General features: G+C 38.9%; 1 protein-coding gene across 4 annotated transcripts in view; it reads left to right on the forward strand.

The window, feature by feature from the left end:
- Positions 1-14,414, forward strand: part of TENT4A (terminal nucleotidyltransferase 4A) — a 61,105-nt gene that overhangs the window by 26,594 nt on the left and 20,097 nt on the right. For all 4 annotated transcript variants that reach the window (XM_013301003.3, XM_005239730.4, XM_013301004.3 and 1 more), the window contains exons 8-10: positions 1,009-1,135; positions 8,865-8,965; positions 9,204-9,376. In XM_013301003.3, the coding sequence (XP_013156457.2) occupies positions 1,009-1,135; positions 8,865-8,965; positions 9,204-9,376 (401 nt within the window). The remainder of the gene's footprint in view (positions 1-1,008; positions 1,136-8,864; positions 8,966-9,203; positions 9,377-14,414) is intronic.

Consider the following 14,414-nt stretch of genomic DNA (forward strand, 5'->3'; position numbering starts at 1 on the left):
GAGTTCCTTTAAAGTCAAATTCAGCCTCATTGGATTCAGTCCTCCAAAGGAGGACTCCTTTATCCATCAATTTTCAAAGCACATTTTTCATTAGAACCTGTTCATGGGCCCTGAACTGATTTTCAAGCTTAAAATAAACATATTCAGTGATTCATCCCTTTCCAGTGTTCTCACAGCATTCCAAGCATCATACTAAAGGAGGGAACCTTTTACTGTAAGCAGCCTTCTACCCACTCAAGATCTAGTCTGTACTTTAGACATGCAATTTGAATGAAGCTTTCTTTGTGTTAAATTGAGTGATGACAGTGAACCTTTGGTGTCTGGTGCCAAATAATCTACAAAAAAACCCCCAAATATGTCTTCTTGCTAGTAATAGCAACATCTTTCTAGGTGGTAAATGAGACCAATGCTTGTACATCGTCACTGATAAACAGCAGCTTCATAGCATGTTCTTCTGCAGTTAATGTGATCTAAAAACAATTCTGTACGAACTTCTGGAATAATCTGTGATAGATTTTGACAAACAGGTTTATCCTGTGGAGATAAATAATCTGTATGAGCTGGTTTATTAATCTGTAGTTTTGATAAGGTTAAGTAGGGGTTGATGTAAGTATACCTGGCCTGTGAATATAACGTGGTTGCACAAGTGGAATTTTATCCTGAATTTAGGCTGCAGAAACTCTACTGGTAAGTGAGGTATGATGCTTTAAGATAGGTTCCCTCTTAAAAGTCAGCTATTAAACTTTAAGCTGATCTCTGTTTCTTTCAGGCGCTGGTACATCAGTATTTTAGAAGTGGTAAATTGAATGCATAATGTTACGTGTCATTCGTAAGGTTAGCTTCTTTTATTGGTAGGCACACTTAGTTGTTTCTGATACGAGTAGGATGGGCTAACTAGTTTAAACATAGTTATGCTATATTGTTAAGGCTTCTGAGCTTTAAGTGTGAATAATTTGCTGGTTACTGATATTAAAAAAAGATGATCTGATGACTGTCACATTATTTCAGGAAACGACGTTGGCAGAAGTTCTTACGGTGCCATGCAAGTGAAACAAGTTTTTGATTATGCCTACATTGTTCTTAGCCATGCAGTATCACCACTTGCAAGATCATATCCAAATAGAGATTCTGAGAGGTAATTAGTCCACTTTTTGAATATCCATTTATTTGTGTAATTAATTAGGAATGCTTGGGTCTAAATTAATAAAATGAATATTGTTATTTATTGTTTAACTGTGGCTGTATTGAAATCTGCCCAGGAATTCAGGCTGCCCAGTGGTATGAGAGTATAATACCTCAATGTGCAGTGTTGAAATGAAGACAGCATGATAGAACCCAGGATGAGTCCAATGTGAGGTTCTCTTGGTGCGAAAGGGAGCCAGAAGATAATTAGTCTTTTCTCAAATATTCTGCTTAAAGTATTTTGAAGGAAGGTCTGCTGGTTTAATGTTTGGTATGATGTGTGTCTGTACTATGGCAGAAAGAAATGTATGTGATCAAATTGCTTGTTTAGACACAAAACTAGACACTAAGGCTAGAAATCTCCCTAGTTCTTTAATACATGCTCTCATAAGCTGTTTTAACGGGCTTGATATGTCATTAGGTTATTAAAAGAACCAGTTCAGTTTGGCTGTAATGTCAGAACTGCCATTAAAAGTAGCATACTTCTAGATGTGCCATTTTTAATGTGGCTCTTGATTTCTTTCATAGAAACACTGTACAGCTAGTACTTTCTCAGCTCTCACCTTTGCAAGTTTTCTGTTTTTTGAAAGGCGGAGGAGAAAGAAAATGTAGGCGTATCAGCAATGTTGTATTTTCATTCACGTTACCGCCTCTAGGATCTATTATTCTAATCCTCAGTACAAATTGGGGCTTGATCAGAAGACTTTTTCCCTGGGACTTCCCAACATTCCCAACAGCTTTGAGCTCCTCAGCTCATCACAGGGAGGAATGGCTGTAACGAGTCTCATAAATGATACAGATAACAATTCTAAACTCTAATCAAGCTGTTAACTTCCAGCATTAATGTCATTGGAAAGCAAAATAGTTCTCTTGTAGTGAGTTCACCGCAAAGTGGATGCAGTCTTTCGCTTGTCGATTTAAAACTACAATATTTCAATAGTTTTCAAAGTGTTTTCTGTGGTATTAAATTCACAAAAGTTGAGACTGCAGTTGTGCCTGTGATGGAGATGTATAGGATGAGTGGTACATAATGTTACAGGCTGACATTTGAGATGCTCTTTTAAGATAAATGAAATGTTTATCAGGTAAATGTGTACTGGCTGACAATTGCTGTTGCTGAATGAAACTCCATCATTATATAAGTGTTGGTAGAACAACTTGGGGATTCCCGAAGTTTTGCTTGTCTTGGGTCCTGACCTTCCAAAGGTCAAAAGCACTGGGCCTGTGCTTTTCCAAAGGATATAGTCAGGTACCTGTATTTGTTACAGGCAACGAAAACTGTCTTTGTCTTTGTAAACACATTTAGTGGAAGCCTCGGATATCATCAGTATGTGCACTTTACATGTATACTACTTAATGTATTTGGGAAAACATCTGAATTTTGTCACAGCTTCAGACCTGCAGAGATGTCCCAGCAGCATTGTTCAGGTGTCATACATGTGACCTGTCTTCTAGTTCTGGGCTGTCTGTATCAGTGACTTTTGAGTCTTGGGACTTGTCAGGCGGGTGGCTTGCCATTCTGTCAAAGGGAGTGGTTGGTGCAAGAGCATTCAACAAAGTCCTGTACACAAGTAGTTCCCCCAGCACCAGTCTTGTGAATGCCAAAGGACCTGTAGGTGGGTGATGAGTTGTTTGGTAACAAGTTTGTTACAGAAGCTCAAAAGTATTCCATGTTCAGTCTTAGTTTTTAGTTAAACCTGATGTGCTTGGGCAGTCCTGGTGTATTTCAGATCTTTCACCTGTTAGGCAGAGTGGTCGAGGCACTAATACGACTTTTCTAGTGGCCTGACCTAAAGCCTCAGACATCCAGGAGCCCTTTGTTGTGCTCCCTTATCTTTTCTAGGATTGTTAGTGGTAAGTTAACCTGTAAACAGTGGGCTTCCTGTAAGAGCAGTGACTAGCTATATGACATTCTACTAGAAGGATCAACAGAGTTTAAATGAAGAGCACCTGAAAAGGTACAAGGTTGCAGGAGGCTGAACTCCATGGGCTGATACAGGTTTATCCAGTTTGAAGAAGAGCTGCCTGGTGGGTTTGAATTCATGGCAGCTCTTCCCAATGAAAATCTCTGTGTACAAAATCTCAGTGTACAGAGTCTGGTTTTGTGGATAACAGTCTCGGTAGATTACAGACCTTCCTTGGCTCATTGTTACTGCTCTTTTTCTGGGTCAGTCCAACTCAAAGGAACACAAGCCTAAGTTAATATAAGGCTTTCTAGCCAGTGGCTGCTTCTGATATTCCTGGTGTGGAAAAAGTCAGATTTCTGTCCTTTAGCATAGGCCTTTTTCTTGTCCATGCTCTGTAAGTAATAGATCCTCACTCTGTGGTAGATACAAATCATTCTTAGAGTCTTCATTCAAGCTTTCAGATATAACATCTAGAGTATAGTGGGGGTTGAAAGCTATCTTCTGAGTGGAAACAGTAATCAGCTGAGTCCTGAAGGTATCTTTAATCTTTTACAGCTACAGAAATCACCTTGATGCTGTTTTGTCCCCAGTCTATTTCACCTGTCCTCTTTCAAGAATGGCTCAGGAGAGGTTCATAGATAATTCAGTAGATTTTGTTAGAGCAAGCAGACTCCCATCATCTTGGAAGGAAGGGTTTTCCTAAATATAAAACGAGGAGACTGATCCATTTTGAATCTGTGTAACTTGTACACAAAGTCAAGTTTGGTGTTGTAACTTTAGCTGAGGTGTTTGAAAAATGACAATTGATTTCTTAGTATTTGGGGTCACAGGGACATTAGTCTAGCTGTAAAATACAGTTATGGACAGGATAGCTTCTGTTTAAGGGTCAGTGTCAGTATGTGCTTTGCACAACTTCAGTATGGTCTTTGGCCATATCCTGTCTCTCAAGAAGGGTATGTCATCAAGTGAGCTAACTGAAGAAGTCTGTGAGGAGTGATATTTTCTTAAAACCTTAGAATCATTTAGGTTGGAAAAGACCCTTAAGACCATCAAGTCCAACTGTTGACCTAGTACTGCCAAGCCCACCACTAAACCACGTCTGTAAGTGCCACATCAACACAGCTTTTAAATACCTCCAGGGATGGTGACTCCATCACTTCCCTGGGCAGCCTGTTCCAATGCTTGACACCCCTTTTGGTAAAGAAATTTTTTCTAATACCTGATCTGAACCTCCCCTGGTATAACTTGAGTCCATTTCCTCTTTTTACTTAGAAGAAGAGATCGACAACCACCTCCTTTTAGGTAGTTGTAAAGCACAGTAAGTTTTCCCCAGAGCCTCCTTTTCTCCAGACTGAAGAACCCCAGTTCCCTCAGCTGCTTCTCATTAGACTTGTTCTCCAGATCCTTCATCAGCTTCATCACTCTTCTTTGGATATGAAGTTTCAAGTTAGTGACCATTTTTCCAGTTTTATTCTGTTTCTTGATAAACCACAGGAAGCCTAAGCAGATGTTTGGCAGCAAGCTCTTGCTCATTGATTCATATCCTTTGAAATAGTGGAGTATATGTTACTACCTTGTCCATGGTCTATATATTAAGGTTGAAATTCACATTATACCTTGTCTAGCCTAACTATCTGTGGGCTGTCTCCTGTCAGTGGCCCTCTTTCTTCCTTCTCAGTCTGTGTATTCCTGACTCTTGCCTTGTATAAGATCTAGTAGGCCTGCAGTCAGAAGGTGAGTCAGATGAGAATGTTCTGTTCTAACTGAAACAAATACATCAACACTTCTGCCATAGCAAGAAGTTGATCCAGGTTATGACTGTGTGATGGGCAGATGAGAAGCAAGAGAAGCAGGAGGAGTTCACATTTGGAGGAAGATGGAGAGTAGTATTGTACCATTTGACAGCTGCAAGTTATGCTGATCCGGATGTGACAAAGATGTCATCCTTAGGTTAATACATTTGTCTGTAGATTAGGATGTTGGCTTATGCATTGGGCCTGCTGCATGGTTCAGATATGAATGTGTGCTCAGACTGCCTCTAAACAGCAGTGTAGCTGCATTTGGGAGACAGAAAAGGTCATATGAAATGAGGAGTGAAGACTGGTTCTGCTGTGATGTGCCCTTCCAGTATAACTTAAGACTTCTAGGAACTGAAGAAAGGTTTCAGAGTTGCAGATTGGTAACAGGCTCCTCCTTGTTGGTGCCAGATGTAGTACAGGTGGATGAGGAAAGGGACTGTCGTGCCAACAGGCTAGAATTCAGAGTCTGAGGAAGCTTTGGCAGGGTTTTGCTACTGCATATCTGGAGTTGTCGTTGACAGGTAGTAATCTTCAAAACAACAGCAGTCTGGGCTATATATGAAGTGGTCTTTTCCTCTGTGCTTGAAAGCTCTTTGATCTTTTCCTAGTGTACAGTTCAAGTGATCTAACTGCTGACGGGTCTGTTAGGTTTAGCTTGCCCCTGGTTGGCCCAAGATAGCCTTGGGAACTCTAGGAGTTGTCAGAGGGAATGTTAAACTTGCTTGCTAGATCTGCTGACAAATCAGAAATGTGGCATCTGAAGTGGTCCTTTGCTTCACATCCTGAATGGTGGGTTGCTGTCACTAGGATGCATGCTGTTTCTTAAGAGGTGTCAGCAATATCAGCTTTTCCTCCACAGAGTTTTTGTCTGAGTCAAGGTTTTAGTATTTTGGGTTTTTTTTAGGCTCATGCGCAAGCAGATCCTTCTCAGGTGCTCCTCTAAAACTCCGCTTTTAGATTATATTACCCTTTTAATACCAGGAGGACATTTCATAAGTTCAATTAAGGAGCCCCGAACAGTTATTTTGACTTTTCTTTCACAGACTCAATGCTTTTTCCTGCTCTGGTACTCACTTGTTCGTGTGGAGCTTGACTGGAGCTTTAGATACTTGGATTTTTCTGAATCTTATGTCAGCAACCTGAGCCTTTTAAGAGTGATTGTAAGATTTATTTACACCTTAGTTGTGCTTTAATGACAGCTAGAAAGTATCCCTGTGAACTGAGTGCTTGAAGTGTAAAAAGAGGAGCTTCTAAGCTTTTATCATAAAATGACCTAGGTATGTAAATAGCTTATTCTTGGTTTTACTATGTAATAATATTAAGGGAAAAACCCTAAAGGGGTATCTCATAGGACAACTGTCTAATTTTACTAACTGGTTAACTGTGTTTATTCCATGTCTTCCAAACAAGCATCTCCAAAGAATTGTGGGAGTCTCATCTGTAGAAATTCTGTCCTCAGCCAAAAAAAACAACCCAAAAGTGTAGAATTTCCTCATACTAAAGTATAGCAGATAAGTAGGCTTTGCTGTTCCTAAGCATTTTCTGTGTTAAAAACAGATATAAACATAGTTTTTAGATGTTTACTTAAAAAAAATTCTCTGACCCCATGGATGTGCTTGAGTCCCATACATGAAATGGTGTTCCATTATCTACTTTGATCACACTTGCTTCCTTTTTCTTTCCTGCTATATTAAGTATATGGTAGTATAGCCTTGAATTGTCTTTCAGTTTCTGATGTCTCAGAATGAATGCTTTTAATTTTGGTGTATGAGTGGTGTAGTATAGATTTGCCTTTGAACTTCTGACCTGATAACTTAGTGAATTTCTTTTTTGCTATCTTTCTACCAAAAATGAGTCTGGGCCTTTGATCTATTCTCTGTCAAAGAAGTTAGTGAGGGAGGAGATTCCCAGGTTCTGTATGTGCAACTCCACCATAATTGTTTGTGTAGCAGTCGTTTCACCCTTTACACCTATTTGACAGCAGGCATTTTTTGGTATATGTTGCCCATGCTGATAAAAATGCCAGTGTATGTAATTCATTTTCCTTCTGGTATATGAAGGCATGACTTGATTTGCTTCTGGGAAGGTAGTCCAAGAAGCTTCAGACTTGATGAACTCTTTCTCCGTAAGAGCTTATATTCAGTTCATATTCATTTTCTGTTTCTGACACAGCTGGTAGTAGTTGTGAAATTCATGGGTTATCCTAGAGTAAAAGCTCAGATCTTTCTGAAGGTATTCTCAGATGAAAGCTTTAGTTGCAAGACTTTCTTCTCTGACCCAGTATGTGTATGTTTAAGTCCAATATTGGCATTGCTGTCTTGGGAACTGCAACTCAAGGGCCATAGCTGATTCTCTGCAGTGTTGGTCATCCCTGTCTTCATTATGTCTCTTTTGACTTAACTTCCTGTTTGAGATTGAGAAGCCAGAACTGCATCGAGTATTTGAAATGCTGTTATGTCATGGGAGTGTACATTGACAAAATACTATCCTCAGTGTCATTTGTTCCTTTCTTAATGTGCTCTACTTAGCTATTGAACTGTGGTTTCCAAAGAATCACCTATTTTAACCCACATCTCTAGTTGCTGAGTGGTGCCAATCATGCCTTTAGTTCTGCATGTGAAATTCAAGATTTTATTTTCCAACATGCATCATGTTATCTACATTACATACATGAATGGGGGATGACATTAATTCTGTCTGTAAGGTCCTTCTGCAGCTATTGAACTTGTAACTTAGATGATACTTGGTTCAATATTTGCTTAAAATGCTGGACTGCCTTTTGCAGTACTAACACGCTGACATGCCTTTAAAGTTGGAAGACTAAACATGGGATATGTGGTATTTGGTCTTGCATGAAATAGTAATCCCTAAGTCAGTAGGAGAATTATTGCTCCTTTTTGAAGTCTTACTATGAAATGACCTAATAAAATAAAGGTGGTCTAAATACACTTATGCTATGCATGTCCTCCCTTCCCATTATACACCTAAACCAAAAGAAATTCCTGTACAGGTATAATGTACCTTTAAGATGTGAGATGCAAAGTAAGTTTTGTTGTATCTGTTGGAGATTTTCAAAAGTATGATAATGCTACCTACTCCAAGATGGTAACTTCTCACAGCCCATTTTTGTACAGTAGTCAGTCCCTCATGTATCTTGAGCATGGAGTTTATAGTTAGTGTTTCAGCTACTATTCCCTGATGAAAGGAAAGCTTCAAAGCTTAGCTCTCAAACAAGGACACAACTCCTGCTCAAGAAGAACAATTCAAATAGCTGAATGTTGGGAAGGTATGTTGGAGAAATACTACTTTGTACTTGTTGTTAACTGGTCACTGTTCAGCAGGACCAGGTAGGCTTTTTCTCTGAACCACTTACTGTTACGAATTTTCTTAAATTCTAACTTGTTCTGGTTTTGGAGCCAGTCTGTGTTTCTTGTTTCCACTACCTCACGATCCATGGTACTTCCTTTATAGTTGTGGAGGTCTTACACCTTTTGAGTTGTCTTGTAAAATCTGTAAGCAAGGACTGGTGAAGGTCTCTGTCTTCAGTGTGAAGATCAGTTGGAGGGCTGGGGTATTAGTGTCTTCTGTGTGTCCCATAACTGTTGTAATCCAGATTCTGTGGAACAAATATTGGTTATATGGAGAAATGCAAGAACCTGTAAATTGCTTTTATCAAGTACATTGGTATCTGCATGTACATTCTTGATAATTAAGGTTATTTTCATTTTGAAATAGAGTAAAAATCTCACATGTGTCAGTGTTTGCATGTTAATATGGTAGAAGATAAGTAATATGCTACTTGAAAAATTGTGGTGCTTCAGTGAATTAAATGGTGTGCTAAGGAAATGAAAGTTAAAAAGGATTCTTTGCTTAGGGATATCTCAAACCGACTTAGAATAATTTGGTTGCTTATTGTAATGTTGCAAGTATGTAAACAACAGTCTTTGTTTAATACTTAATTGAAAAATTTTTTTAGCACATTAGGTAGAATCATCAAAGTGACCCAAGAAGTGATTGACTACAGGGCCTGGATTAAAAAGAAGTGGGGGAGCAAAATTAATTTATCACCTGAACTTGGTAGGTATACCAGGAATCTTTTCTTGAATTTGATCTAATTGAAAATACTCATGCCTTGAAATTAATTACTTTCAGATAGGTAGGAAAAAATAAAAGGAGTTTGTAACTCTCTAGCCCAAGACTGCTTTTCTCTGAGCCTTTTTCAATTAGGTTGTTAAACTGCAGCTCTTCTTAGACTTCAGGGCCCATGTATTTATATTCTGTGCTCTTAAATGATACCTGTGTTTTCTCTTAACAGATAATAGGTTGAAAATAAGAGACCAGATAGCTCCATGCAATGGAGAACAGCAACAGAACAGAGACTCTGAACCATCTTACAACCAACGCTTGGCTTTATCACTGCCTAGTACACAACAGTTATCCTCTGGCTCATCTGCCTCTTCTGTATCATCACTCTCCGGCAGTGACATTGTAAGCTTTTTCTTTAATGGGTTAAACTAATAAGAAGCAGAGTTTATCATACTTTTCAAAGCCTCAGCTGATACAACAGCAGTTAATGTGGTGCTATCCCTAAGCTGCTGTAGCAGATTAATAGCTTCCCTTGCCCAGAAAAAATACTAAAATCAAATATTTTTAAAATTTCTTAACTCTGTTCTAAGTCTTTGGTACTCTTTGTGGTAGTAGTTAGTTGTAATATATATATAAACCCCCAAGTTAACAGTAGCTAATTAAGAATTGCTAATTAATCTTTGTAAATCTTCCCATCAAACAAAACCTCTCATTGTCAAGTTCTGGTCCCTTTTGTCCATCTGAAGTGGAACATGAATATCATATTGTGTTGTGAAGGTGAGTAATACTCCTTGAAATGTTCAGCCAAGCAGTCAGTTCATGTTTTAATGGTAATAGGGCCCCATTTAAAGTCTTGCTGTCAGCTTCCTTGTTTGAAAGTACAATCTGAAAGTGATCACTGGGCTTCATTGTAACTTCCTGGAAGAGGAGGCTGTAGTCTCTTTAGGTATGTTCCCAGACTCTTTAAGATTCTATAAGGTCTTTTTGTTTTGGTATGGAGTTAAATCAACATGGGATCGGGCAGTGCAGATTATAAAGCACAAAATTACATTGCATGGCATGAGGTGCTCATAAATCTACCGAAGCATTCTGTGCTAGGTAGAGGTATTGACTGGAACAAGATGTAACATCCAGTTAACTACAGTAGCACATAACTGGATGATGCCAAGAGAGGTCCAAGTACCTGTTTCTTGAATGCTTTCAAAAACTAGTCAAATATGGAATTAAAAGTTGGGAAATCTATTTTAATAACTTTTGAGGGACGAGCGCCTTCTTTGTATGTTTTGGTTATTTTCTGTAATTCCTCTACATTACTGAATTTTCTGTGTTGAATTGTCTTTTCACTCCACCTCCAGTAAATATGGTAAATTGTTTAGTTGCACCATCTGGCTAATGGAAAAAGAACAGCATGATGCTTGCCAGTGATACTAGTAGCCATGCTCTTGGTTTTAATATGTCAGTGGGAAGGATTTTTCTGTAGTAGTTTTATGAGAAAATGCAAATATTTACTTAATATTACGCATTCCCAGCATAATTGGTGGGGAGTGGTTATGATATCCCCTTAGTTCCTTTTTGCTTAACATTGAAGGTGAAACTTCATTGGCTGATGCCAGAGAAATTAATGAAAAGTGGAAAGGAAGCTCTCAACAAGAAAGATGTGCAATCAGTTGGGCATCCACAAAATAAATGGAAATAGTACCCTTTTTAACAAAATAAAACCCCTTATGCCCATGTCTTGTGACAGACCCTAGTTTAAGCCCCGGTCATGTATTGCTATTATGTCCTTAGTAGACCACCAGCATATTGTTTTAATTTGGAATGGAATGGCAGGTTTCTGACAAATAGTTGATGGGTTCATCCTACTCACACTCGGATATGTGAGGATGAGCAAGTTCTGGTTGAGCAGTCCTGAGCTGCACCTGATTCAGGAAAAGAAACCTATTCTGCTGGATTTGAAGATGCTACCCATGGCATGATATGGATAATGCTATGTACAGATTTCAGCAAAGGAGCATCTAGTGTGTGTCAACTAGCACTTCTGCCAAGACTTTTGGTGCGCTCAAATAAGTAGGACGCAGTGAACTTTGGTACCGGCTTCAGAACAAAGGAATATGAATATGGTGCATCTCATCACTAGTTATTTGTAGTGTTTGCTCTCATCTTGTGGAGAGATTGTTCTTCAGGAGTGATTCTGTATTCATTTAAACTTAAATCTTATGAACTCTGATACTGAAAGCTAGGTACAGATTATAAAGCAAATGGAGCACGTGGGGAGATCTTAGATTGACGGTTTGCTGATCTCTTCCCAATAATTAAGGTTTTAGTTTAATAAAATATATTCATCCCTCTGTCACTGCTAACCTTAAGCAGAAGGTCTGTGTCAAGACACTTTTTGGAGATGTATGTTGTGTGACTGCAGAAAATCTTTTGCTGTGTATCAGGTACAAGAGCCTTGCTGGCAAATTAGAGGAACTTCATAATGTATTAGCTTTTCAATTTACTGCTAAAGTTTCTCTGGTAATAGGGGTCAGCTGTACCTTGACCTTTCTGAGATTTGTTTACCAGTATAATAGAAGTCACTTTTATGTGCTTTGAGGAAGAGAAGTAGGCTTGGCAACTTGTGACTTTACTTGGTCATTTTGCCCCTCTTTGAACTTTGTCTACTGATGTTCCAAGTATTCCAGCCATCCATTCTAGCACAGATGTAGTTACATTCTGAAGTCGCCACATCACTGTACACCAGCCGTAAGTCTTGGAGGCCTTGCCATGTATTCATCAGTATGTTCTGGAAGCAATGTTGGCACTATATATCAAGTAATCAGGTGTTACCAAAGCAGTACGGTGTTGCTCATAGGGATCCCAACATTTTTTATTAAACCTTAAAAGTTTAATAGTTGGTTGTAACAGTAGTTAGTTTAATAGGTTGTAATACAGCATGCTGTATGGTTTTTAAAGGTTTCCTTTAAAAAGTTCTCGCATTACAGGTTCTTGCCTTTTATTCAGTTGCTGAGCCATATTTATGGAATAGACAAGGCTCCTGGTGTCTTGGACTTATAGGCACTTGAGATAGTGGTTTTAGATTTGTTCCAGCAGCAGGAGAACAGGTTTCAGAATAGAACAAAAAGGAGCAGTTTTTTCTGGAGACTGGGTTGGCATAAGCCAGAGCTAACGTTTAGAAGTCAGCCTCTCAACTTTTGTATGTACTCAGAAAAATGGAAATGTGGGGATATAACAGCTTAAAGTTGCTACCCTGAGTTATTTCCATTCCTGCTACTGCTTCTCTTCCTTTGGGGACCACACGGATGGTAACCTTTTGAAGATGAGAACTTGTGTACCACTGAGGAACAAGAGAACTGCCTCCTTCAAGGGCAGCCTTCTCTTTCCTTATATACATTTTATATGTATGTGCTTTTCCTCAGTATGATGCCTCATATTCAGGTGGATGATTGCTTTTATCTCTGTGCATCCAGGACTAGCTTGCAGGGGAACACACTTCTGGACCACTATCTACACAGCCCAAAACTTAAGAACTGGATCTAATGAGACTATATAATAATTTGTACAGAAAGTATGGTTTTATGGTTTTTCCAAGGCAGTAAAGCTATTTACAAAATGCCTTATGCTAGCACAATCTGGCTGATGAAATTCTAGTTGTGCTGTCTTCTGTAAGCGTCCTAGCAAACTGACATCTTAGTCACAACATCAAGCTTTCATAAGGCCCAGTAAACTTTGGATTGAAGACTGTAGAAGACAAATCTGTCCTCTGGTATCCCTATTACTATTAGTGAGGTAGCTGTTCAGTTTGTGTTTGTCTCACTGTACATGTTAGTGCAGAGCTCTGACTCTCACTGGCATTTCTAATGTAGTTCCTTGCAAAATACTGAGTATTGAATTTCCTGCCCTGTTACCTCAGCTCTGTGAAGAATATAAATATTAGTGACAAGGAGCAAACTGAGGAACACATGGAAATAAACCTATGGCTACAAGGAATCTGATCATCAAAATATTTTTCTGGATTCTGTTAATTATGAAACTGATCTGTGTAGTAAGTCTTCTCTCAGTGAAGTATACCACTGTGCAGGTATTTAAAATACCATACGCTGCCCTGACAAAAAGGCAGTATGTATTCTTCAGTTGTGCAAACAGGTAAGTTGCAAAATACCATGCATTCCTACATGATCCAACAAATGTAGAAGTGAATAATGGAAGATGCTTTATAAATATCTTTGCCATCAAGGGCAGTACAAAGTGCATGAGTGTTTACTGTATGGGAGCAAGAGTTAAACTGTTGCACGGTAGAAAATAAGTCTCTGGCATTAGGAAATCTCACTTTAACCTTCATACTGAGTTAAGTGATTGTTATGAGAATCTGAAACCAGATGAAATGAGCTATGTTTGCCCCCGGCTCTCTGCTTGATCTGGCTAGTTGTAGATATCAGTCTGAGAACCTAAGCAGTGACCAAATTCCTCTTGAAACGTCTTTTTTTTCCTGGGTGCTTTTGTTCTGGACCTGCACTCTGTAGCTGGTGACCTGGATTTCTTGTTGCTTAAGCGTTGTGGAAAGCTGCTTTTTATTAGCTCAGGAAGTCCTAGAGTAGTGCTGGAGAATATCTGCTGCTTGATCAGCAGTCTCTGCCAAGTGAAAAATAATCCCAGGTATGTTTTTGCAGTCTCATATTGGTCTGGTATAATTCCTGGTGCTAAGAATGCTTTGCAGATTTGATGCTGTTGTGCCAAATAAAGCATAGTGTTTTATGGGATAGTGATACCTGTGTATCAGTAACAGATGTAATGGCTCACAGAAACTTTTAAACCTCCTTTTTGTTACCTAATGGATATATAATCTCATATCCATTCCAGTACAGAATTTCAAAGCTGTCCGTTAGAAATTTGGATCTAAGAAATTTCATGCACCTTATCTCAGTGTTTCTGGTATTAATGTTCCTTGGGCTTGTACAAGATTATTTTGTGAAAAGTTCTGACTTCTTGTGACCATGTAGTCATGTCAAGGTAGTTGACGTTTCTGTGAACAAGGTGCCTGTATAGTCTAGTTTGGGGAGGAGAACAATCCTTGCCTCTATTTAAATTTTTAGCATTTACAATATGTTCTTTCAGACTGTTTTTGAAATTTTAGGTGTAGCCATTGCTGTTCAGCCTTTATAATAACCTTTCTTCAGAATGTCAGTGTTTGATCTGCCCACCATGCTGCCCCCACCAGCTAGGGGATACGAAGTGTTCCACGGAACCTGTTCAGTACTTTGATTGGATGCTTACATTTGTGAGAGTAGTATATAAATATGACTGGTAAGACTAATAGTCATTACTGCTATTGTTCTGCTGAATGCAAGCAAGATCTGCAGACTTTGGAACTGTTACTTCCTCTGTGGTAATGGTGGCCTAGTACTTGAACTCAACATGCTTAATGAAGATATCACCATCT

Source organism: Falco peregrinus, chromosome 3 (genome assembly GCF_023634155.1).
Source record: "Falco peregrinus isolate bFalPer1 chromosome 3, bFalPer1.pri, whole genome shotgun sequence".
Taxonomy (NCBI): Eukaryota; Metazoa; Chordata; class Aves; order Falconiformes; family Falconidae; genus Falco; species Falco peregrinus.